Here is a 26642-nt window from a genome sequence, read left to right as displayed (position 1 = left end):
TTAATTCTTGTATATAGTATGCATGCATTTTTGTTTTTGACTATATTACATATTTGGTTAATTTTTATATTATTTTTCATATAGCTTTAATATTAATTGATTTGTCCATGAGCATTTTCACAATTCTTCTGTACTTACAATGTGTGCAGCTTACATATTCAATTAAAGAAGTTACTATATGTGATGTTTTTTAATAAATTCACCACACAGGCGAATTGCATCGTGAACTGCAAAGGCATAAAGACGATTAAACTCATGCAAAAAGTTAAATTAAAATGGTGGCCATTTTGCAGCATATAAAAATACAATCATTTTACTATTAACATTACATTTAGATTCATATTTCATATGCAATACAAAGTAGTAGTACATTTAAAACTTAAACACTCAATTTTATTTGAACTTTGCAAACAATATCCAGTGTATTTCACAGCAGTTTCGCAAGAGCCATAAAAAAAAAAAAAATAAATAAATTAAAGGGTGTTTACCAGAACTTAATGGTTATGTTATTGATATGCAGTATGAATATGACTAAGCTGTTCATAAACATATACAAGAGCAAAACACTTACAGCTAAAACATCATTGCTGTTCAGAGTGTTGATTAACACGTTGGTCAAACCGGTCATGATATTTGCAAGCAGGAAATATAGCAACTGGTTCCGGTTAACGGACTGTACGAGGCATAACGCATCCACAGCTTTTCTCATTTTCTCATCTAGTACTGACTTCTTGTTTTGATATGGATACCACGATACGGAGACAAACGGAAAATTCGACATGGCTTTAGAAAAAAGTAACAGTAAGTCAGCTGTGCTTATGCATGAGAGAAAGAACAAAGCCTGCGCTACAGTCCAAATACAGAAGGATAGGTTGGCCATTCTGCGTGACACTGGCTCGGTGCATATCTGGCACACGTAAAGACCGAAGAACAACCCAAAACTGGTTAACAGAAGGTCACGGACCACTCTGATCCAGTCTTTCACCAAATGTCTGCTCTGCATGAGGTAACGGCCGACCTGGACCCCAGCCATGTAGATGGCGACGTAACCCACAACCGAGAAGATACCCTCTCTGTTTGCCTGCAGAAAGCCGGTGCGCTCGTTATTGTGGATGAGAAAGGACTTTAGACCCGTTGTCTCCAATACGACCTGGTAGGAACCACCAATGAGAAGGGCAATGAGCCCTGAGGTGCTCACAGGAAAAATAGCCAGAAGTGCAGACGCCACCACTCGGACGATGGCTAACGTGAAGAAGAAGTTCCAGTGGACTCCATATTCTGTCACATGTTCGTGGTAGCCCGCCGATTTGACGCTCGCAAGCCTCACGAACCCTAACAAGACCAACGGCCAGACGGAAATCAACTGTTTAAACACATGACCGATCTTCGACCCTTGAATGTTCTTCCCTCTTGCTTCGGGACACACCAGTGCATTGGCCATGACATACGCCCCGACGCCGAAATCCATCACCCCTGTCCCATACGTCTCGGTTTTCGCGTAACGTCTTGGGTAGACGCTGAAATCGACAGCCAAAATGCTTATGGCCGTCTTCACGTTGACCAGAACTCGAAACACGGTCACAAACGGCACCACGTCGGATTCTACTCTGCTCTGCACGAATCTGTCGATCGTGCCGTGAAGGGAACCTTGAGACGGACGCTTTCTGTTCTTGTAAACGAGGTATAGGACGACTAAGTCAACTACAGCGATGCCCATGATGACAAAGTGAAGGATGTCGCTTAGTGCGGTGCACGACAGGACCAGAGGCGCTATCAGTGCTGTGAAGTCCAGCAGGAGATGGGTTCCCCAGGAGAACGGAAGAACCCCTTTCCCAAGGTGGAAGACTATCAGGAAGAGTCCTCGGCTGAGAAAACACAGAGGGGCTAAAAACGATCCCAGCGAAACCTCCAATAGGGTCGTCCCATTGTGATTGCTGACGAATGCAACTTTTACTTCTGCCGATGCCATTGTCTGTGAAACAAGAAGAGCATGAAAGTAAGTTACGTACAAACACTGACTGCCAGTGGGTACAGAACATAGTGTGTGTGCATATCAGCCAAAAGTTTGCACACTTAAAGAACACGCCACTTTTTTTTGCAAATGGGGTCATTCTCCAACTCCCCCAGAGTTAATAAGTTGACCCTGGTTTTTGTTTGACCGTTTTTTGAACCCATCAGCTGATCTCCAGGTCTGGCGATTTTAGCATAGCTTAGCATAGATCAACGAATCAGTAGCATAGCGTATTTAAAACTTGACTCTTCTGTAGTTGTATCACGAGGACACTGGGAACTAAACTCTGATTACGGCATAATAATCAAGGAAGTTTGCTGCCGTCCCATGGCCGCAGCAGGCGCAGTGATATCACGCAGCGCTTGCGAAAAATAGCTTGCAATACACACTCCCTGTGAAAGCAAGAGGGTCTGTCTGTTTTCAGGGCTTTGCTCTGGGGGAGTTGGAGAATGAGCCTATTTCCAAAAAAGTGGAGTGTTCCTTTAAATATAAAAATGTGAATTCGGTTCGATAGATAAATACAGATTTTTATGACTTCGTAAAAGACGTAAAACTAAAAGACTACATGCAAAATTAGTATAAAATGCTTTTTTCTAATATGTTTACATAACTTTTATAATTAGTATACATGCAGCTTTTATGCTCATATGAAGTGTTATTAAATAAAAGACTAAATTAAATATTTAAAACATTATATTTTTAAAATATGTTTTAAAACATTGTTTCTAATTATTTTACCATTGCTATTTACTAAGTGTTAAGTACTATGTACTTAAGTTTATTCACAAATAAAAAAAATGACTTAAGCATTTTAAACTCTTTTATAATTACTATGCATGCTGTCTAAATGATCACATATTAGTTGGAACGTAATTAATTGAAAGACTACATGAAAGATTTGTTTAAAATGCATTTTTAAAATTATTTCCCAATTACAGTTTCCTATATTTTTAACTCGACAGATAGATATCCATCCATCACCTACAATTTATCATTTAGTTGCAGTGGAAGTTTTGATCTCAAAGGTTTGTGATCAAATAATTCCAGAGCAATTAATTATTAAAGCAATTGAATTAAAACAAATATACATTAAAGCTCTATATAGTATGGATATTAGGAAAGGTGACCTACCTCGTCCAGTATGATGTGTGTACATTAGATAAATCAGGTTAAGTTAGACTAAACTGCAGCAGTGGTCTGTCTGGATAAACCGGTTTAGCACACTAAACACGGACTCCCATAAACCCGTACTTGTATGTCTTCATTAAATGGTATAAATAAACGTTCGTCAAAGCGTTCATTCTTCTGTAACAATCCCCAGTTTATAACGAACTGCGGCCACACATTAATTGGAGTTGCGATGTTTGTTTCCGCATTGGGCGTGTCTTACATGCAAACGTCACTGCGCGGGGAGGGGCCTGTTCCTTGCGTCTCAAACGCGTGACGTCGCCGCGCGTGTCAGTGTGGTGGGAGTTTTGTCCTTCACTGAGGAATGTTCATAACCGACGAAACGAGACACAACTCGTAAAATATCCATCAGATGGAAGCGATATAACACAGTAAATACCGCGAAACGCGTCTTCTCGAAGTTCACACTCATGGCGGACGTCAAACAAAAGCTTTTATTCGGAAATAAAGACGTTTCCAACGTTAACAGTTCTGACGGGACGCTCAGGAGTTTGGAAAAAACTGGAAGACCAAACCGCCAGAAGGAAAAGGTACGCTCAATGTATTATTCACTGCTCATTTAACGCCTTTCACCTCACTGTTTATTTACGGTGATCACATTTTTGGAGTTAAATTGTGTTATGTACAGAAAAAGTTGAACTGACAAACAAGAAAATCAAAATGCTTATGCGAAAGCTAGCCAATACAAAAATACGGTATCATGGTGGTTCATGTTCTGTTTATGTTCTATTTAAATAATACTATGGTATTGTAGTTAGTTTGTAACAGTTCATTTATTAATAGTCTTATTTTCCCGTCACAGTTAAACATATTTTTGTGACAAGAAATGCATATCCCGCACCTTCAGAATTATATTTTCGTATTGCTCTCTTTACTCCTATAATATTTTATTCTTAAGGGAGGTAACATGCTTGCCACCCTAAACAGGGAGATGACTAGGGATTATTTTTCTTTTAATAAACTGTTAATAAAGTGATTTAATGTGATTTATTACTAATCATTTAAACTGGCTTTTTGGGTTTTCCGGTGCTCCCTCATTTGCGTGTTCACTGACGCGCTTCGTGTTGTCATTGTGGGATTAACAGAGGTGCAGTTAATCTGAAGAACATACTCGGATTATTCCGCAGGTCAATTTAATCTGAGCATGCGCAGAACGACCACCTGAACACATTCCAGGCGCGCCTTTTTTTTTGGTCATAACAAAGATGTATAACGTCATTCCAGAGGGAACCTGCATCTTATTTTGGAGTAAAAGAATTATAGATAGTCTGTGTACAGTGCGTTTTGTTTCGTTTCGTTTATTCAGCTGCATCCTCAAAGGTCACCCTCAGTTATTAAATCTGGTTTGCTATTAAATGTGAATAATGCTGTTGGTTCGTTGTGCCATGCAGTGTTTCTCATGGCAGCAGATAAAGCCGTCATCTGTTTTTTTTTTTCTAGGCCGTTATGATTCATGCATTGACTCAGGTGTTGGGACGGAAAGTTCCCGTCGGGTGAAATAGGATTAATTCTGTGGGAATCTGTTACAGATATTTAGTGTCGAACAGATCTGTGCGATCCCTGTACTAAACAATATCTCTTTCCGTTATTTGTTTTTAAGAAGATTTTAAGTCCTTTCAGATTCCCAGTCTTGTTGTTGTTTACCTGTGTTTGTTATTGGATTAGGAGCGGGCCTGTCCAGCAGACAGTGTGTATTATTAGCTTGTCTTCAGCGTGTCCTGACCCAACACACGCTGTCCTCAGAACATATGGATTCACAGATGTGTAATTGCTCATCTGTTTAATTCTGACATTTGTCATTTTTGTCCGATGAAGGCCAGGCATCTTATATTTGGGAAATGTTCTTACTCTATTGTTGCTCAGCATTTGCTTTGTCTGTCAAATGAGGAATAGTACAAGCAATTAGTCAAATCTCAAGTTGTCAAACAAAGGTGTTGGAAATATGTACTGTCTTAATAAATGTAAACATCTCTTGCCTTTGATGTCACGCATAAACACCCAAAGTAAACTGAATTATGGTATTGTGCATTATGTAATATGCAGTTGCATGCATGGCTCTAAAAGGTTTTTTTAAAGAAATAAATCAGCCCATAGGCCATTTAATATGTACATGAGTTTGTTTCTTCAAGGGAACGGATTTGGGAAATGTATATTACATCACTTGCACATCAATGGATCCTCTACAGTGAATGGGTGCCGTCAGAATAATTCAAACATCTGATTGAAAACATCTCGCACCACTCCAGCCCATCATTTATTGACTTGTAAAGTAAAAAGTGAGGTCTACATGTTTGTGAGAAACAAATCTATTATTAAGATGTTAATAATCACTTATGACCAAAATATGAGTCCATAACACGTAATTATGCATCCTCCAGTGGACAAGTCTATCTCCTGTAGTTTTTCCAGATCTGTGCAAGTGTGCCTATTTCTCTCCAGGTTCAGACAAGAAATAGATAAATAAAGGACTCGTAAGGAAAATAAAAGATTTTCAAGATCAAGTTTGCTATTAAAATGGCAAGATGTGGCATCAGGGCTTGTACTTTCTAAACATTTCTAAACGGGATTGCTGCGTCTGTTCAATGAATGGAACATATTCTTTTTGCTAACGCGTGGTCTTTATTATTTGTGTCATGCAGATAAATGGACTTAAAGACAGAACCCAGGACCTTAGGGAATCTCTCAATGATTCACTGGATGGGGAACTCAGAGACTTCCTCATCAATGAAGCTGAACTACACACATACGATGACCTCACTAAAGTCAACCCGGTTACACCTTCTACAGGTACAGTTAAAGCGCTTGAGATATTGGTCATTTTTCATCATTGGCCTTATGATGTTTCTTGCAAGTGAAGAACGTCAAGATGTTTTTTTCTCTAATTTAGATGATGGGATATTTACCAGTAATTCATAATATTGACCGTCATTTCAAATCAAAATTGCATCTTTTCATCTTACAATTTGTACTTTTTTTTCACAATTGCAAGTTTAACATCTTGCGATTCAGAATTTTTGACTCCGAATCATTTGTTTATATCTCTAAGAATTGCGAGGTATGGATTCAAGCTTCCGTACCGGTCCTAAATGTCTTATTGTGAGTCAGTGTTGAATCACAGCTGTAATGTTTTGTGTTTGGCAGTGCTGAAATGTCTGCAGGCCAGGTACAGCGCTAAGGTTTTCTACACGCATGCTGGCTGCACGCTGGTCGCTCTCAACCCCTTTCAGCCCATTCCTCACCTGTACTCTCTGGATGTGATGAGGGAATACCACTCCGCTCCTCAACCTCAGGTAAGCACGCTCAAGTCCATCTTCAATGTCAAAATATAGAAGTTATTCCATGCGTTGGTTGAAAAATGCCAACTGGTTTGGTTTTTAAACCCACTCCTAGTTGTTTTAAATGTTGTCTTTTGAAAGGAGAGATCTGTACTTCCCTTTCAAATGCTTTTCATGCTTAACAGATGACGAGGCAATGTTAAGCCAGCCCATTTGTCTTTTATCCTAGCAGAGGACAGTGTCAAAACAATGTTTGCACACCTGGTCTGTTCAGTAAGATGCAGGTTCAGTGGTATTGAATGTAAAGTTAACGAGTCATTAACTTTATATTTAATACAGCAGCAAACAATCTATGTTTTTTTTGCATGTTGTTGTCACCTTATCATTAACTTAATATATAATTAATCAATTTAATTAAATAATTAAGTAAAGCTATTATTTGATTATTAATGAGGCCTGAGCTTCACATTGTGCAGTTGGCTGTTAACCTTGACGATGCTTTGCTCTGCATGTTTATTTTGACATTAAAGAGTGTTAATGAAGATAAAAAACAGCAGATCAGGAAGTTAGATAAAAATAAACTCTAGTTATTGACTATACATTTAAGGGCTTTTTTTGAAACTGATAAAGGCATGTTATATTATATTAGTTTCAGAAAGCACTGTTCTAGAGAAAGCTCTTTTTGTACACAGGAGTTTAAGCCACACATCTTCATCGTAGCGGAAGAAGCTTATAGGAATGTGCAGGGCCAGGTGGAGCCCATGAACCAGTCGCTGGTCGTCTCTGGAGAAAGTGGAGCTGGGAAGGTAAGTGATGCTTGTTTGGTGTTTTACAGCTACTGCATGATAGTACAGTCCAAAACGGGCCTAACTCAATGTAAAGATCTCAGTTCTTTTATCTGTGCTGCTCTGCTCTTAAACGCCAGTCACTTTGTAGATCTGTTTCACATTGTGACATATTCAAGAAACATTCCCAGCTCTAACAGGTTAGATCAGATTACAGTCATCAAAACGCACTCTTTAAAAATAAACCCACTGCATGTTTCTAACTCTGGAAGTTTGGAAAGTGTTTTTTGCTATATGTTTCCGTCTCTAAAAATATTTACATTTCTCATTATTTACAGTCTTTAAATGAACCGTCAAGCTTAATATTTCAAATACGTACAGTACTAAGTTTATTACTGATCTGATAACAGTCAAATCTCAGCATGATGTAGACCACGTCTTCTGCATTAAATATGTTTTCAGACATGGACGTCACGCTGCCTGATGAAGTATTATGCCACTGTAGCCACCTCTTCTCAAAAGTGCCAGGACACCGTAGAGAAGATAGAACGACGAGTACTGGACTCCAATCCAGTCATGGAGGCGTTTGGTGAGAAATACATGGAACAGTTGATGTTTTCGTCTCATTTCCTCTCTGAAGGTCTGTGATATCGTCATTACAGGCTTTTCAAAAGCCTTTATTTTCCTTTTCCTTCTTTTCTAGGGAATGCCTGTACGTTACGCAATAGCAACAGCAGTCGCTTTGGAAAATACATTCAACTTCAGCTCAACAGGTAAGTTTATGCTTTCTCTTTCACACATGGACGTGAACCTGAAGAACCTTGTGATTGGTGTAAAGGTCTGTGATTTTATAACGCAGCTCTCAGCTGCTGGTTGGGGCATCGGTGCAGACGTATCTTTTGGAGAAAACCAGAGTGGCTTTCCAAGCACCAAATGAGAGAAATTTTCACATATTCTACCAGGTAAATTAAGAGACTGCAGTTACAGAATTAGGCTATGTTCACACTTGCCGTCTTTTTTGAAGCTGCCCGTGTCTGTTTTGTTAAATTCTCTCGGTTGCTTTTTTGCAGCAGACGCTGCCAGCGTTTTATTTTTGCTAAAAAAAGCACTCTTCTTAACTTTTTCTTGTCAGAAAAGACGGCAAGTGTGGACAACGGCATTAACCAGGAATAAAAATACTACCAAAGTATATACCGTATATATACTTTTCCCATGAAATTTAACTGGGAATTACTTGTTTTATTTGAAGATGATGAAAGGAGCCACAGGGAAACAGAGACTGGAGTGGATGCTGCCTTTGGAGCAAGACTTTGCTTGGTTGCCACAATCTGAGAAAACCTTAGAAGGCAAGAGTTGTGCTTCAAGAATTTGTGTTTTGAAGCGTGAAGTCGGGAAGCACTATGACATTATTTGACATCCTGCATTTTGTTTGTTTGTGTGTCTGAGCAGAAGACTGTTTGCAAGAGACGGTGGAAGCCATGATCAACCTTGGCATTGATGAGGGGAAAAGATCACAGCTTTTTAGGGTAAATGTTAACTTATATCAAAAACATGATGATTTGACGTGAATGATATTAATGTTGGTTGGTGTATTAGGTTTTTGACCTAGTTATTTGGACTAATTAATTTAAATTATTAAATGAATTTAATTAAGTGATAAATATAAACAGTGGGTGGAGACACTAAATTACTTCACTCACTGGAAAAAAAACAAAACATTTGATTTATGAATATGACTCCTCATGTAGATTCAGATACACGTCATGTGGATTCATGCACCAAAATAACAAGAAAATGAAGTGTAAACGATAAAAAATGTTACTGTAGCTTGTAGAATGACATGATTGTTGTCTTTTTTCAAAGATCCTTGCAGGTCTTCTGCAGCTGGGGAACGTGAACTTCAGTCCTGCGTCAGAAGAGGCTCAGCCGTGTGATCTTGACGGACACTCAAAAGGTGTGATGCGTTTCTGCTCTAATCCCAGCCGGTGCGACTTAAATGCAGCCTTTGAGCCAAAAACTCTTCCTCAAACACAGATGACTTGAACATATGTGTGCAGTCATTTTAGACATTTCTAAAACTATTGCAACAAAGATGGAAATCAATTTTTAAATGCATGAATTATGTTTCCATCACAGTTTCTGTTCTACAAAGACTTGATGACGTGTTTATATCAGTAGCTTGTTGATCAGTCTTCTCTCTACGCTCTGTGCAGGTTTCTTGCAGAAGACCGCTGACCTGCTGCAGGTGCCGTTAGACGAGCTGCAGTCATGTCTGAGCGTGAGAGCTCTGCGCGCTGGCAAACAGAGCATACTCAAACCTTGCTCTCTGTCGGAGTGTGGCGTCCGCAGAGACTGCCTGGCTAAAGTCATTTATGCACAGTGAGTCCTATAAACTAGGTGTGACATTTTTATGAAGATGCTTACAGCTACAGTAAAACATAACAGAAAAACACAATATCCACATTGCATTTCATATATATTAAAATGTAGAGTTTTGCATTTTATAAAATCCAATATACTTAAAGCAAGTTTTGCAGAGTGCCGAAGCAAATAGCTTTAATGAACACATTTCAAGTCTGATTTTTGTCTTCATTTACAGGCTGTTTGACTGGTTAGTCACTTTCATAAACAACAGTATGTGTGCAGAAGATCCCATGTGGTGCAACTTCATTGGTACGAATTCTGAAATATCTGAAACATATTGCTTACTAGTCAGAATTTAATGTGTCAAATCTTTAATCTTTTTTCCTGAATGGAGTGAAATCACGTCTGGCTGCTCTCTTCGACAGGCCTGCTGGATGTGTACGGGTTTGAATGCTTCCTCCAGAACAATCTGGAGCAGCTGTGCATCAATTACGCCAACGAGAAGCTGCAACAGCACTTTGTGGCTCATTACCTGAAGGCTCAGCAGGAGGAGTATGTGTCCGAGGGGCTGCGGTGGTCCTTCATACGGTACCAAGACAACCAGGGATGCCTGGACCTGGTTGAAGGCAGCCCCTCCAGCATTTTCTCCCTGCTCAATGAGGTCAGCTTGCACTTCTTTATCTGAGAGAGGGAAATCAGAAAAAGACGCGACGCATATTTGCATCGCAAATGTAGTGATTGCCTTTATTTATAGCTTTATGATCGTTGCTATTGCACTAATGAGTTGAAACTTTTTTTTCTCTTCATTCTGTCATTCTTTCTGTATTTCTGATACCACTCTCTTTCTGTATGTCGCCCAGGAGTGTCGTCTGAACAGAGCATCGGATGCAAAGCAGTTTTGTGTGCGTCTGCAGAAGGAGCTGTCAGACAATGCCAGCATCAGCTGGGACAAACTCAGCAAGGAGCCCCATTTTACTGTGGCCCACTATGCAGGAAAAGTCAGTTACCAGATCGAGGGCATGATGGAGAAGAACAAGGTGAAGACTATATCAACTTGTCTATGCTGAAATTCCTTTGGGATTAATAAAGTCTATAAAGTGTCTGAATGTTCATTTGTTCTGTAGGACCCAGTTCCCCCTGAGATCCTCAGTCTCCTGCAGAAGTCCCAGGATTCATTGCTGCACAGTCTCTTTGCGGGCAGCGACAGTGAGAACGAGGGGTCTAGAGGACACAGCAAAGTGGTCACTGTCGTATCCAAATTTAAGGTACAGATTTTTAAGGGGAAAATTAAGCTCTATTATGTTTGTTTACTGAAAGTTATCTTAATCTTAATTTGTTTTAGCTCTTAATCATTATGATTCACATTAGAAGACGATTAGATGTATATAATTTTATATTTTTGATAGTACAAACAGGTCAAAGGTAAAGTTTTAAAGAAGACAGATGCTGCATTGTTTTAGACTCGCCTGCATCTGCGTTCAATATAATGACTGTTTTGTATTTCTGTGCATATGCAGAACTCTCTTGAAAGCCTGATGAAGATTTTGCACAGCACCACGCCGCACTACACGCGCTGCATCAAACCCAACCCAGACTGCAGGCCGCTCACCTTCAAAAAGGAAGAGGTGTGAAAAACGTGCATTTCCTGGGATTCCCCTGAGAGTCGCGGATTCGTAGCCTGGTTTGTGAGTCTCGTTTTGGTTTGTGTTCAGGTTATCGCTCAGCTTGAGGCGTGCGGGATAGTAGAAACCATAAACATCAGCGCAGCGGGATTTCCCATCAGGTAACACTGCAAGCACATCTCAGTCTCTACATTTAACAAACAATACACTCGATTTGACAACAAATAGTTTAATTCAAAGTAAGCTGGACTGTGTTCCAGAATTTGGTGTTTTTCTTATCACCGAGTTTAGAAATGCTATTACAGATTCAATTATTATTATTAAACCGAATTATTTTTGTATTATTTGTACAGGATCCCATATGGCAGTTTCCTCCAAAGATACGGGCTGATTGCGAACACCAGACTAACTGCACAAATGAACCCAGAGAACAGTACGTAGAACATGATGTGCATAAAAAGTACTTTTTTTCTGGTCTGCCGTTTAATAACTAAATCCTGTCTTTTCTTTCAGTATCCTTCTCATTTCTTTCTGCCTTTTAATGAACACCGTGCTTAAAATAATGTGAATCTGAATTCCTCAGGTGATTTACACGCAGGCTTATTTAGTGGATGTTTTGCATGCCGTGATGCATTTGCTTGCCTTTTCTTTTTTTTCTCTTCACTGTTGCCCTCTTACTATTGTCTTTTGTAGAAACAAAGAGATCTTTGTTCAAGTGTTTAAATTTTTTTGTTTTTTTTTGCATGTGATCTCATGTCGCTGCTTGTGGGGTTTAATACAGATAAGAATTTCTTAGATGTGCACATTAGTTGATCATAAACCAAGCGCTCTCAATTCTCAACATTGACCAGTGCATGAAAAGCGATGTTTTTAAGTGCAGTGTCTTGCCTTAAACATATTAGAAGTACCATAAACCTGTATTTCTAAAGCTCAGCTTTCATTCACAGGCCCTGAGATGAGCAATAAGGCCATCCTGGGATCTTCTGCAGAGAATGTGCTCAATGTGGTCCTTAAGAGACGCGTCCCGAACTCCGCCCTCAGCCCTGATGACAACAACAACATGGTGCACTGTGGCAGAACCAAAGTCTTTCTCACACACTCCCTGGTAAAGCGTGCGCTCTGATCACTCATGATTGTAATGCAATCTGTAAAATGCGTGTTTGCGCTGAGGCAGAAGCACCCTGAATTCATTCAGTCTGTTTACCTGGTCTCGGCTGGTGCAGTCACACGCTGTCAGATGTGTTTTAACCTGATGTCGGTAGTTAATTCATCACGTGTTGTGCAGCTGGAGATGCTGGAGGAGCACAGGACCAGGGTGCGCTCACAGAAGGCGCTCTGTATCCAGTGCTGCTGGCGCAGGCACCAGACCCGTCAGCGTCACCTGAGGACGCAGGCTGCCACACGCTTACAAGCAGGTTAGGATTTTACATTTTATGTAGCATGGATGTAGAACAAATAGGGCTGCACAGTTTGGGGGAAAAATTTAATTGTGTTTTTTTTAAATAATTTTGTAAATTTCTTTTATACAAAAAAAAATAAATAAATAATAATAATCATTAAAAAAACCTTTTTTGGTTATATATATCAGTATAGCTATTTGATTAATTAATGAATAATAAATTGTTGCTGTTATTATTATTATTATTATTACTAATAATAATGAAAAATATCAAACAAATTACTAAATAAAAACAAAATAAGAAATAATTTTATGATTAAAATTTCACTGTAAAGTAAAGAAATAATCATTTTATTTATGCACGTCAGCAGTAAAATTATCTTAATTTTGTCATTTTAACCATTTCGTTTATCCATTTAACTTATTTGCACTGAAAACCGCATGGTCAAAGCCAACTTTGCCTTTGCGATTAAATAATTGCATTAAGCTTTACTGCAACTTCAGTTTTGATTAATCATGCAACCCTAAAGACAACTAACCTCGTTCCAGAAAGTTATTGCTAAATATTAAAGCTGGGAATAAGCTGGTTGTGTTTGACACTTTTAGACGGCTTAAGAGATAAAGCGCACTAGCGAGAAGACACCGTTGTTCAGGAATAGACCCAGTGACTGTGTATTCTCTCTGACCTCTGACTGGCTAAAGGAGCGGACATCTGCTGTGCGTCTAGACGCTGACACCCGATCAACTTCCTCCCGATTAGCCCTTAAAAAGAACAGAGCAGATGCAGCCGAACACCTGAGATCAGTAGAGCCAAGGGCCAGACCTGACCACGCTGATTTTATAGTGTTGAAGATCTAGGGCTGCACGAGTAATCAAAATTATACCAAAAACACTGTGTTCGTTTACACAGGAACAACTCGTTTCAGTGTCTCAGTTTAAACCCGACGACAAAACTGCTCTGCATTCAGTATTTCTGCAGTATGATATAGCGTTTTAACACTTTTTTTTTCACAGGTGTGAGATCCTGGCTGGTCAGAAGAGAGATTAAGAAATGGCACAAAGCTGCATCGATCATCCAGACCGAATGGAGGCGCTGGAGGGTAAGCTTGGTGCTTTTATTTGAATTAATAAAGATGTTGGACAGAACTTGATTTTATCTTCAAGGAGTTGATTGGATTGTAAAGACCACCAGGGAGGAAGGCAGTTGTTTGGAAGAGAAGGAAAAATAAAATGCAGACAATGCAGTTATTAGCATTTTCTTTGTATTAATCTTTTAAAAGATTAAGCTGCATTGCATGTTTTGCTATCCAGGATCAGGTAACTCGTCTTAGGTGTGTGTCAGTTTTGCTATGCAAAATTGGATTGGATTACCCTGATCCAGATACTTTTTGAGATTTCCAAATCTGGATTACTAGTGCTCTATAGAGGCCCTAAAGGGACATGCTGATGAAAAAAAAAAAAAGATGGTAGATGGAAGTTTTAATTACGTTTTTGTTCTTGAATTCAACTCTTTATCTAGGATAATAATATTCCTGTTGTTTTTGTGTTTAGTTTTTTTTGGAGCAAAAGTATCCCAAGCTTATTAAAATGTTTTGAACAGCGCAAAGTAATTAATCCATATATAAAAAATAAAAAAACAAATAACATTTTCAGATGTTTTGAACATTTAATCCAAAACTTTTTTTTTTTTGACTAATAAAGTGCTGCACAACAGAGATATCCTGTTTAAATGAATTGATATTCCTTAAAAGTGTTTTAATAAATTATTTTATTATTATTATTACTTAATATATACTATCTCTACTATATTATATCCTAATAGTAATTAATATAAGCGTTATATTTGCTATACTATATAAAAGTTTTTGGGTGATTTGTAATCATAGACTTTGAATGCAACACAGTTTGAAATGTTTTGTAATATTGTTACTGTCATACACTATTTCTATTCATATTTTGCAGTGAAGACCTTTTTGTGTTTTGCGTTCTCATTCAGAAACGTGTCAATTACAAGCGGGATATAAAAACCATTTCCTGCTGGCTTTATATGAAGATTGCTTTTAGCTTCAGTTGTTTTGTGGCGTTTTCTTATCTTTCCTCGTTCCTCCCTGATAGGCGTGGATGGATGCGTTAGCCGAGGCAGAGCTGGATGATGCCGAGGATTTCATGGAGAAAGAAGCGTCGTCGGTGCTGCCGAAGCTGGACCCTCTGCTGAAGGAGAGAGGATCGGTGCAGCTCTCCAGCATCCAGGAGCCTGTGATGGTCAGAGGCTGGCCCATCGGTCTGGCCATAGCCTCTGCTCCCAGCATCACCGTCTCTCTGACGGCCACTGGTTTCCAGCGGATCATGTCCATGATGGCCTGCCTGAAGATCCCGTTCAGACACGGTGAATACAAAGTGAACACCAACCAGTTTGACCAGGGTGTGGCGTCTATCAGAGCTCAACCACGGGTGAGAGACGCTTCAAACATACATCTAGAGTGACCATTAGTTATTAGCTATTATATAAATACAGCTAACACTCGTGTCTATGTCGTCAATTATTTAGGTATTATTTATATACTATATAAATATTTACATTTTTGCATTTATTTTTATATTTATTATTTTAATTTCAGTTTTCAAGTTTAAATTTGACTAAATTTATTATGCGCTTTTGTCATTTAAAATTAATTTTTATTTAGATTGTACTTTTAGAAATGTTGCACTTGACTTATTAATTCTGCTTGGCCTTATTTTATTAAATATTTCTTGTAGAATTTTAGAAACTTGGTTATTAATTTCATTTAGTGCCAAGGTAACATTTCTTTGTTTTAGGTTTGAATTTCATGTAATATTTATATTTTATTTTACCTTTTATTTTTAGCTTTATTACCAAAAATATTTTAATATATTTAGGTAACAATAATAGGACTGTTTGTTTGTTTTGAATCTTGTTTACTCGGATGTCGAATATATTTTAATTTGTTTTAATTTTATTCCCTTGGTGAATAAGTGCAAGGAACATGACTTTTTTTTTAAATTTATTTATTTGTAGTAATTTTGTAATGTGCTTTTTTTATTTTTCTATTTATTTCTGTTTTAGTGATTTTTAACACTTTAATTGCGACAGTAACGTTTCTAATTTTCAGTTATGTTGTTTTATGTATTCTTTATTGCCTAAATTTTATTATTATTATTATTTTCAATAATTCAAGTCAAGTTTACAGAGCTGTATTGTTTTTGTAATTTTTATTAGTTTTTTTTTAAATATTTAAACATTTTTAAATATGTCTGTAAAGTTTTATTTTTATTTATTTTACTACAAGCATTTACTTGTAGTCTATTATTTCTGCTAATTCTTAAGGCAAAACAGTAAAAATAAATGGTTAAAAATAAACATTAACAAAAATGATTCTGGTTTTAGTTAACTATAATATTATAAAGATTATGAAGAACGTTTTTTCTTTAGTGAATCGTTCTTTTATGCTCAAATGAATCGGAGAGAAAGCTGGACTATTGCTTTAACTGCTGTGTAACTGTTTGTTACGACAGGGCTCCATTAAGATGCATCTTCAGAGGTCTCCGCTGCTCTATGCTGACATGCATCCAGCGCACAAGACAGACGTGGTGACCGGATTCAACCAGATCCTGCTGGAGAGAACCTGAGATTTCGTGCTGTTATAAGCTTACCTGCAATCGGTGCACCTTTACAATACACTACATTTAAGTGATATTAGCCTTATTGCCTTATTAGTGCACTTAGTTGTATTTACTCTCTCAGGTTTTGGCATAAAGCACAAGTGCCTTTCGTCTCTGCTGCGTGTGCAATCAGTATATACTACAAAGCGTTTTCTAACGATTACTTTATACTAGCGCGATCTGTCATAATTTAAATGTTTATTGCACAGCTTGAATGTAGATGAGAATTCAGTTCGTATTCATAACATGCTGCTAATATACCAAAATCAGGTATTTTGAAACCATCACGTGGTTCTGTTAATATCAGTTACAAACTGATAAAATAACAGGCTTTAAAACATTGTGAGGTTTTTAATGATTTTAAGTTATGATAACGGAAGGAGAATATAGTGTTCAGGTTTTGTACGCTTTTTTAATTTTTTCTTCTTTACAGACACTACATGGTAAATACTGGGGAAAGCCACCGTTTCAGCATTGCTTTTAGTGCACTTAACCAGGTTTTTTTGACTTGTTGCTGTTTTAGTCTGAAATGTATTTTCAAACAGCAACTGCACAGCATTCCTCGCGTTTTCGTTTTTGAAACATTTAATCGCATGAACAGACTGCTTTTAATGACCAAAAATATCTAATATCTCAGGACAATAATTATAAACACATTTTCTAGTACAGCGTAGTACTTCTTATCAAACCAATCAACACCATGTCAAACTTTGATCTTGCCAATAAAGATCATTACAGGCTTCTTTTTTGGTGTCTTTTTTACACATTCTTTAATGTGGAATATTATAAAATCCATGTAATTAATTTGTATAATGCTGTATCTGTAAAAAGGCTCAGTAAGAAAATACGCACTTTCAACAAAAAATATTTAGAACACTAAATTATAAAAAGCTATTTTATTGTAAAGGTTCATTTCGATTGTCTGTTTGTTGTCTGTTTATCCAAAAATGAAAAAGCGCTCGCCCTCGTGCAATCCAAGATGTGGATGAGCTTCTTTCTTCATCAGATTTAGAGAAATATAGCATTCCTTTGCAGCGAATGGGTGCCGTCAAGTAAGAAAACAAGAAACTAATCCATCAAGAACTTCAAACCACCACTTCAAAGCCAAAATACGAGTCTGTAATCACGGCCCCTCCAGAAAAAGTCCATCTCTCACATCAAAATCAGCGCACGTATTTCTTTAGAGCTGTCCTCCTGAATCACACCACGTTTTACCGGAGGATGCAACGCTCGTATTTTGGTGAAATGTCTGAAATTAAAATGTCTTCATGGGTTAGATTCTCCCAAACACGCATCTTCCAAAGACGTTAACAGCTGGACTGAAGCGGTGTGGATCATTGCGGTGTTTTTATCAGCTGTTTGGACTCATTCTGACGGCACCCATTCACTGCTGATTACCAACATTTCCCCAAATCTGATGAAGTATTGAACTGAGGGCGAGCACAAACTATTAAACTATTCCTTCGAGACACTCTTTGCTTTCAAAAGACACCGGTGTCATACAAAGGTTACGTTATTACAAAGCTGATGCGTTTGTGACATATGTGACAGCTAGACACGATCAGAAATCTTCATCGCCGTCGTCATCATCGTGATTCTGGTTGTCTGGCGGTTCGATGATTTTTAAGCACTGATCAGCAAACTCCACAAACAGGGGCTCCTGCATGGCGTCTCTCATGGCTTTGGCTTTATTTTCAGCCGAGTCCACAGACGTCATCAACCGGCGGAGATGAGGATTCCTCAACAGACCCTTCAGCGCCTCTGAACCACCTGCGCGAATAAAAACCATCTGCAACGGCTCTCACAAAAACAGATTGTGCGGATAAACCGTTTAGCGTTTCATACCCAGCTGCTCAAGCTTGTGTAAAGGCACTTTGTCGGTCTGACTGTCTTCATCCAGAAGATCATCAGCGGCCCACGGCTGCTCAGCTGAAATCAAACGCATTTAAGGCACGTTTTCTGGTCAGAATCTTCATCGAAAAGTTCTCTTGATCATCTATAAAGCATTAAATGTGTTACCGGCCTGCCTGTTGGCTGGTGTCCTGCTGCTGGAGGCTGAATCTGATTCTTTAACTGGATGACATGAATCTATGAGAGCATGGAGAAATAATGGCTTAGTTTGTTTTTGAAAATATATTGATGCAATAATTGGTATTGCACTCTTCGATTGTAATTGCATATAATATATACACTGTATAACAAATGTAACAATCTATACAAAACACATTAATACCAAAAACAACAACAATAGTATACGAACAGTAACTTAAGGCCATATGTTCGATGAATGTAAATATAATGTAAGTTACTGTTAATATAATTTTGCACACTTAGCTGTAGATACTTACCATCATCTTTGTGTCTTTTAAAGCAGCTCACTGAACAACTACAAGAGAAGAAGTGTATTATTTCATCAGTACAAAGGTGAGCTAATAAAGGTATAAACCGGAGTTTACTGAACAACGTTAAATAACTTACTATCTGATTCTGCAGACCGGACATTTGTATTTAGGAACGTGTTCGCTACAAACCCCACAAAGCTGCATAACTGATCTAGAAGATCAACAAACAGGACACGCGTTTCAAGCAGCTTTTAGTTACCGAAACCGCGTGTTTATGTTGACAGCGTGCGGGACTTTTAACTCACTTCCGCTTCCGGTGCAGAGCGCCGAGGTCACGGTGTCCTTCCCCACGTGTGCGCCAGTCTCAGTCAGTCGCAGTCGCAGTCCCGAGCTCGTCCGTCATGCTGAAGTCCGTAAGCCGCGTGGTTCAGTTCGCCGCCCGTCTGTCCGGCTCCGCGCCGCCCGCCCCGGCCGTTAGACCCGCGCTGCGCCTCAGCAGAGCCTTCACGAGATCCGTCTGGAGCCTGAGCCGCAGCGGAGCGGCGCCGGGGTCCAGGCCGAAGCTGCTCGCCGCGACGCGGGCTCTGCCCACGGTGTCGTGCGGCTGCGGGAGTCTGCACACCGAGGGTAAACGCTGCTTTATACTCCCGCGAACTAAAAGCATTTATATTATAAACCGTAACCGAAACAGTGGTGACCTTTCTAGAAGCACCCTGGTAAAGGACGCTAATGAAAAAGTACCATAGCAAAAGTATTTTGACTTAATTAAAATACCATAGTAAGGGTATTTTGTGTGCTGAAGGTATGGAAACTAACTAAAAAGTACCATAGTAAAGATATAGACATAAACTACTAAAGATATAATGGTTTAACTAAAAAAAAAACACCATCAAAGTTTTTATGGTACGTATATAAAAAGATTTTGTATGTCGAAAGAATGGAAAGTGACTAAAAAGTACCATGGTAAGGGTATAAATTAAACCTTAAAAATGCCACAGTAAAGGTATAGAGGTCAAGTAAATATAATCTGTACCTTTATCATGGCTTTTTGTTGGTTTAGTAGCATGCTAAGGGTATTTTTTTGTGTGTGGTAAACTAAAAAGTAGTTTCATTTATTGCATTATAAGAACATATTTTAATTTAGGTTGATATTGTGTTCTAAAATTATTAAATTGAATAAAAATCGAATAAAAGTGATTTATAAAAAATGTAAAAATGACAAACAACAACATTTTTGACTAATTAATTAAAATGAAATACTTTTAAGGAATTATTAAAAATGTTTTGATGTTAATTAGAATGTAATATTTCAGTCGGTGTGTTACTTGCATGCTGTGCCCTCAGAGCATCTCCTTGTGTTTTCAGTCAAACGCGACCTTGAGACCGAACTGGAGATGAACGGCGTGCCGTTTTAACTTTGTTTTCTCGAGCGATCGCGTTAAGTCTGTCTTCGTTCTGCAGGCGATAAAGCGTTTGCAGAGTTTCTCACGGACGAAATCAAAGAAGAAAAGAAGATCCAGAAGAACAAGAGTCTTCCTAAAATGTCTGGAGGCTGGGAGCTGGAGCTCAACGGCACAGAGGCCAAACTCAGCCGCTCGCTGTCCGGAGAAAAGTAAGGCTCGTGTGTTTCATCTGCTCTCAGTACGGATGTATTATTAAAATTAAAACAGATTTATGCATTTTGCAGATGGGTTTTTTTTCTTCGAGGCATGCACGCGCAGATGTTTATCAATCGGTGCATTGAGCAGATTCATGCAGTGTCTTTTATGATCGTGTTCATCCTCTGCTTTGTTTGGCAGAGTCACCATCACATTCAACGTGAACAACAGCATCCCGCCGCAGCTGGAGGAAGATCCTGAACACGCACAGAAGGGTCAGGAGGACGAGGTAGAGCCCGTACAGCCAATAAAATGAAAACATTATATAAATGTACCTGCGTTTAGCAGACACTTGCAATAGAGGAAAGGCAGATAAATGTAATAATACTAAATAATTGTAAATGTTTATGTAGATATTTTTTCAAGGATATATATATATATATATATATATATATATATATATATATATATATATATATATATATATAATTTATTTTAATATATAATTTATTTATTTTAATATATATATATTTATTTTAATATATATTTTTATTATATATATATATATATATATATATATATTTTTTTTTTTTTTTTTTTTTGAAAATGTGTAAATATTTTTAAATAGTACAATAAGTATTATGTGTAGTGGACTTTCTAAAATAAAGTGTTACTGAATGGGGGAAAAGTGTGTATACATGTGTGTGTGTATATATATATATATATATATATATATATATATATATATGTATATGTGTGTGTGTGTGTATGTATATACATATACTTTAATATCAGGCTTCCTCATATCAGTGTGAATCCTGCTTTTTCAAATTAAAAGCCCAGTTTTTGAGAGAGTGAATTAAAAGAGTTGTTTTAGCTGATTTTAATGTTTTATTTATTTCAAGTGATTTTCAGTCATCTTGTGAGCTTGCCGAGGCCCTCCAGCGGGCGCTTTCACCTCCTCGTGTAATGTTTAACACATTTCTCTTGTTTTAATTCTTTTTTTCTTTTTTTAGCCTGAAATCGTGTCCTCGCCTAACTTCGTGGTTGAAGTGACCAAACCAGACGCCAAGAACTCCTTAGTGTTTGACTGTCATTTCCCCGAGGATGAGGTGGGCTGCTCTTCTCTCCGGTGTATTTTTTTAGTCTGCTGTGATGATATATAAAGCGCCCATGATTTCTCACCGGCTGGATGTCACATCCGAAGCTCTTTGTCTCCGAGCAGACTGGTCACGGTGACGGCGAGGAGGAGAGCGACATCTTTGCCATCCGAGAGGTCAGCTTCCAGCTGACGGGAGACACCGAGTGGAAGGAGACCAGTTACACGCTCAACACCGACTCTCTGGACTGGGTGAGAGCTTCACACCGAAACCACTGCAGCATCTTTCATTGCACTTCAAGACAGAAATATACTGCAGTTGTGCAGAAAACTTTGGTTTTTAGGAATAGCACCATTTTTACATTTTTTTTTAAATTTACCAGTGAACCATAATCGTGCAAAACTTTCGTTTGCCAAGAGGAAATTATGAAAAAAACTATAAATTAATCTCATGATTTAATTTCATAAGCACCTTTATTGATGGCATTGCATGGGTTTGCTTATGAGATTAAAATATTAAAAACTGAATGAATAAATAAATGCCTTAAGAATTACATTTTTGTTACGATTTAACATCCATTTGTTAAAGGTTTATCTCATTAAACCAGGGGGGAAATACAATGCATAAACCCTTACTGTAAAAATAAGTTAATACATTTTTGTTTTAATTTAATTTCACATGCATTTTAACCATGAGTTGACAAAAATATATATTTGTTTAATTGTATTTTTGTACAAATTGCATTGTATAGAATCCCACACACCCACCAAAATAAATTAATGCAATTAAAACAGGAAGACAATAAACCCAGAAATAAAAGCGTAGGGCTCCAAGCGGTTCACAGCAGTGACCTCTGACCTCTCTAGGCCCTGTATGACCATCTGATGGACTTCCTCGCTGACCGTGGCGTGGACAACACGTTTGCGGATGAGCTGATGGAGATGAGCACGGCCCTGGAGCATCAGGAGTACATCAAGTTCCTGGAAGACCTCAGCACTTTTGTCAAATGCAAATAATGTCTAGATTTAATCGCAGACTTCGATTGGTCTGACGCGAAGGCAGAAGAGTTTTGTATTTAATTTTATATCATGTTTTCACGTTATGTGCGCACCGGTTACGTTTCAGACGCCGTCGCTGGGGTTCAGAGGAATTGAGAACGTGGACTGAACGTTAAGAGAAATAAAGGGCTGATTGTCTTGATTGATGCCGAAAGCAAAAAAAAATTGTCCGTTTTTGCATTTAATTTCTAATTAACAAACAGTTGCATTTTTCATTTAATTTCAAAGTGGTTTGGAAGCCGTTTTTCTTTGTGTGCGTGACACTTCACTACAGACCGATCCAAAAGTGCAAACGTTTACATTTTACACACAAACAGGCTTGTTTTTTTTTTTTTTTGCATTGTATAATACATTTGTCCAACATTCTTGTAAAGTAAAATTATATTAATCTGACTTTTTGTGTTAATTCAAAGTCAAATATTAGTGGGTTTTTGTCATTTAATCAGCATAACATTTAAATACAACCGTAGGGACACCACCATGAGACGGTCATTAAAGTATAACTTAAACTAAAATTAGATTTTAAAGTGCTTAACTTGTCCATATACTTAAATCATGATTTTGCTAAAATAAGATGTCGACCAGCTTTGTGAGAAAGCAAAAAAAAAAACAACACTCCAGACAAATCGAGTACTGTACTTACAGTATGACTCAAGAGAATCTATGGTTAAAAATAACTTTATTTCACAGAAATGATATTTAAAACATCCATGAGACTCCGTGGACGAGCGGCTCACAGGACGACGGACAGATAGTCACACACCTGCAAACAAGGAGATTTATGGAGTCAGAAGATGTTCACCTTGAAGAAGTGGGGCTGCGTCCGCCGATCGGGGTTTGAAATCAAAGCAGCGATGTCCTGCACCGATCGGCGGACGCAGCATGAAGAAGTCATGAGACGAGCACCTTGCAGCTGATCATGAGGTTTGGAGATCCGTCCGTGTTGAAGGCCACGGAGAAGCTGGGGTTGTGGAGGCAGTCGTCCATGTGCTCCGTCGTGCGCTGCTCCAGTAGATTCTGTACCACGTCGACCGTGACGTTACGACCCTGTGGAGACGTGAGAGAAGAGGCTCGTAGTACGCCACTTGAGTGAGCATGTGAGTGGAGCGCTGCACTTCTGAACGGAGCGAGAAGCAGACTCTTTTTTTTTTTTTTTTTAAGTTGGAAATTTAAAAAGTTGTTGCAGCTCCACTCTGCTCTCATACATACGGTTACATGGAAAAAAGGGGCATATATTAAAAGATTTTTTCTTCATCTAGTCGCCAAAGCAACAATTCTCATTTGATTTAGCTTAAAATAAAATGCTAAAAAAAAAAAAAAAAAAAAATTTTTATATATACATATATATATACACACACACAAATAATTATATATAAAAATTACCATCATTTTTGATAATACGTCTGTATTTAATTATAAAATCACTATAACTGTAAAAGAGAGTACAATGTAATTGTTACAATTTTAAAAATTCAATTGATTAGACATGTTTTTTGACTATTCAAAAGTTATTTAAAACGTAATTTAAGGTGAAAAAAATGTATATTTTTTTGTAGAACTTTTCAATTTATTATTTAATATTTAAATTAAGGTCTCAATTTACAATGTAATTCTGTATAGTTTATTAAAAAGGTAAACGACCGGGTGAGGAAAAAAATAAAATAAAACAATTATATATATAAATATAAACAAACTTGGATTAAGGGATGGTTAATAATAAAACACTATCATTACTTCTACTATAATACTATATATCTATTCTATAATACACGTACTATATCGTACTCCATTCAAACCAGTCAAATAATGGATTTATTAAACAAAGTGTCCATATTATGGAGAAAAGTGCAGTGCAAATACTTACCATTGTGTTGACGTAAAGACCACAAGGACATGACGTGAAGTGACTGTTGACTGTCAGATTATTCCTGCAGACACAGAGAAGAAAACCCATTATACTCAATAAAGATGAGGGTTTAGGAGGTGACGGATCAGGACAAACACGTACACGTGACACACGGGGCATATGATCCGTCCGGACGCCTCCATCCCCTCCAGCACCGAGTTTATATACCGCTCTTCATAACGCATGCTGTTATTATATTCCTCCAAAATCAAGAGCTCTGGAGAAGAGGAGAGAAACAGACTCTAATTAAACCTCTGAAACGACACTTTCCCCAGCGCTTTTCCATCACAATCTCTACATTTCCAGGTTACTCACACCTGGATATAATGCGGAAAAAAAGAAACACGACATGCTGATGTGACCTTGTGCTACGAGCTCCTGCTGGATCTCCTCAAACGCTGAGAGTTCGTCGTACTCCTGCTGCGCGGTGTACACCTGAGAAGAGAAAAACAGCCACAAAACACAGAATACAGCAATTAACCTGGTCTTCTTAGTATACACTTCTTTTAACCTATGTATTATATACTAGTTATAAATGTACTATTTATAAATATTTGCACACATTTTTCAAAAAAATTAAATAAATAATAATAATAATATTATATAAAAAATTATATATATATATAAAATTAATTTTATATATATATATATATATATATATATATATTAATTATATATATATATATATATATAAATATAATTAATATATATATATATATATATATATATATATATATATATATATATATATATATATAGATATATATATATATATATATATATATATATATAAATAAATTATATATATAAAAAATTAATTTTCTATATATATAAATTAATTATATAATATTTACTGCAGATGGAGGTCTTTTAAACTGTTCAAAGCATGGTTGAGCTGGAGAAATGTTAACAGAAGCGGCACTCAATATTACTGCATTTCTATCACGTAAATACATGTGCACACGCCGTTAGTTAAAAATGAATAAGAATAAAGCTTTTCTGATACTTTTACGTTCTTACTAGAGTTTACTTTAAACGAGCAGGAAGGTTTGGGACCACATGAGGTTCTCGTGGCCCAAAAAAACCCATAATACGCACATCTCTGACGCCGTTTCCGTTCCAGAGCGACGGCAGACTCGGACCGGATGACTGCAAGGCGCTCCACTCCTCCTCCATCACCTCCTGCACGAGCAGCGAGCGCCTGGATGCTCCCGAGTCCTCTCCCATCTGTCTGAACTTCTCCAGTAACCTCGAGCGGCTGTTCTTCAACCGCTCCACGCAGCGCTGGAGACAAGAAGCCTTTCTCAACCACACGCTTCACGGCATTTAAAAGGCAAGCTCAAATAGATTTAGATCAACCGTGCAAGGTCATATTTACACCCCACAATCATTTTTGTGTGCGACCATGGAGCACGAAACCAGTCATAAGTTGCAAGGGTATATTTGTAACAATAGCCAACGACACATTGTCAAAATGACCAATTTTTCTTTCACAGCAAAATGTTTTTTCCCTATCGTAAATAGATCCAAGTTTAATATTTGCTTATTAATATGCGTTGCTAATTTTTTTTGCACCCTCAGAGTGCATCAGTTGGCCAAATATTGTCCTAACGAGCCACACATCGATTGAAAGCATATTTGTTCAGCTTAATATATGTTAGAAATGACTGGTTTTGTGCCCCTGGGTCACAGATTTATTTTAAAAGTTGCATCTTCAGTAACACAAATTTGTCTGCATCAGTACTTTGTGGTTTAGGAAAGTTTTTGGTTGGTTAGACAAGGTTGAGAGAGTTTTTTTTCCATGCTCTGTCTGGTAAATGTGTTCATTATTTATTGCCATAAAGAAGAATGCACCGCTCATACTCATTACTGTGATGGAATAAACATGCAACAGAATGATTAAACTAAATCTAATCGTAAGTGTCCTGTAGACAAAACAGAACGAATTTCCTGTATTCATAACATGACCTGGGCTGTTGTTGACAGCTTTCGCGAGCAAACGCGACATTTTTTTACCTTCCGGTATGTTTCTTTCCATGGTGGGGTCGTGCCTTTGTACATGGATCTGTGTCTCTGTACCGCGTCCATGATTTGATTCAACTACAAACACCTCGAGCAGAAATCTAGCCCCGAAAACGCGAAAATAACAGCATCTGCTGGTCACCAATCAGCGGCTTTTAATCTTCCGCTCACGTCCTCACCAAACCGGAAGCTCTTTCAGCGCTCATGGGATTTGTAGTCCAATTAGTCACACTCCCTACGTTTTTATTGTTGTACTTTTAAAGTTTATTTAAATACACTTTTAACCCAATA

The 26642-nt window shown here is 37.8% G+C and overlaps 5 protein-coding genes across 6 annotated transcripts; 2 read left to right on the top strand and 3 right to left on the bottom strand.

Moving 5' to 3' along the window:
* Window positions 1-371: 371 nt before the first annotated feature.
* pigw (phosphatidylinositol glycan anchor biosynthesis, class W) lies at window positions 372-3386 on the bottom strand. Its single transcript, XM_043238351.1, has 2 exons — window positions 3143-3386; window positions 372-1972 (listed from the first exon to the last, which is right to left on the bottom strand). Exon 2 carries the CDS (start codon window positions 1967-1969, stop codon window positions 485-487), a length of 1485 nt encoding a protein of 494 aa, XP_043094286.1. The 5' UTR covers window positions 1970-1972; window positions 3143-3386; the 3' UTR covers window positions 372-484.
* Window positions 3387-3462: 76 nt separating this feature from the next.
* LOC122344717 (unconventional myosin-XIX) lies at window positions 3463-17068 on the top strand. Its single transcript, XM_043238265.1, has 23 exons — window positions 3463-3729; window positions 5839-5986; window positions 6341-6489; window positions 7167-7280; window positions 7722-7848; window positions 7963-8032; window positions 8119-8221; window positions 8509-8605; window positions 8709-8785; window positions 9123-9213; window positions 9473-9638; window positions 9859-9932; window positions 10049-10284; window positions 10484-10660; window positions 10748-10888; window positions 11141-11248; window positions 11336-11406; window positions 11599-11678; window positions 12193-12350; window positions 12531-12660; window positions 13659-13744; window positions 14760-15095; window positions 16179-17068. The coding sequence occupies exons 1-23, from the start codon at window positions 3610-3612 to the stop codon at window positions 16290-16292; spliced, it is 2973 nt and encodes a 990-aa protein (XP_043094200.1). The 5' UTR covers window positions 3463-3609; the 3' UTR covers window positions 16293-17068.
* A 124-nt stretch (window positions 17069-17192) lies between these two features.
* On the bottom strand, window positions 17193-18966 carry znhit3 (zinc finger, HIT-type containing 3). The gene is made up of 5 exons (XM_043238272.1): window positions 18804-18966; window positions 18674-18711; window positions 18345-18413; window positions 18171-18254; window positions 17193-18095 (listed from the first exon to the last, which is right to left on the bottom strand). The coding sequence occupies exons 1-5, from the start codon at window positions 18869-18871 to the stop codon at window positions 17887-17889; spliced, it is 468 nt and encodes a 155-aa protein (XP_043094207.1). The 5' UTR covers window positions 18872-18966; the 3' UTR covers window positions 17193-17886.
* A 16-nt stretch (window positions 18967-18982) lies between these two features.
* Window positions 18983-22816, top strand: LOC122344719 (complement component 1, q subcomponent binding protein). Of its 2 annotated transcripts, none has more exons than XM_043238269.1 (6): window positions 18983-19294; window positions 20129-20279; window positions 20467-20554; window positions 21282-21377; window positions 21473-21616; window positions 22232-22816. In XM_043238269.1, exons 1-6 carry the CDS (start codon window positions 19069-19071, stop codon window positions 22379-22381), a joined length of 855 nt encoding a protein of 284 aa, XP_043094204.1. In that variant the 5' UTR covers window positions 18983-19068; the 3' UTR covers window positions 22382-22816. The 2 variants fall into 2 exon arrangements, with proteins under 2 accessions (XP_043094204.1, XP_043094205.1); XM_043238270.1 differs by having other exon boundaries at window positions 18984-19294; window positions 21491-21616.
* Window positions 22817-23085: 269 nt separating this feature from the next.
* On the bottom strand, window positions 23086-26537 carry rpain (RPA interacting protein). Its single transcript, XM_043238271.1, has 7 exons — window positions 26346-26537; window positions 25428-25613; window positions 24692-24764; window positions 24432-24546; window positions 24288-24351; window positions 23330-23470; window positions 23086-23186 (listed from the first exon to the last, which is right to left on the bottom strand). The coding sequence occupies exons 1-7, from the start codon at window positions 26415-26417 to the stop codon at window positions 23157-23159; spliced, it is 681 nt and encodes a 226-aa protein (XP_043094206.1). The 5' UTR covers window positions 26418-26537; the 3' UTR covers window positions 23086-23156.
* Window positions 26538-26642: the final 105 nt, after the last annotated feature.

Source organism: Puntigrus tetrazona, chromosome 5 (genome assembly GCF_018831695.1).
Source record: "Puntigrus tetrazona isolate hp1 chromosome 5, ASM1883169v1, whole genome shotgun sequence".
Classification (NCBI taxonomy): Eukaryota; Metazoa; Chordata; class Actinopteri; order Cypriniformes; family Cyprinidae; genus Puntigrus; species Puntigrus tetrazona.
This window is presented reverse-complemented; position numbering and strand designations above follow the sequence as displayed.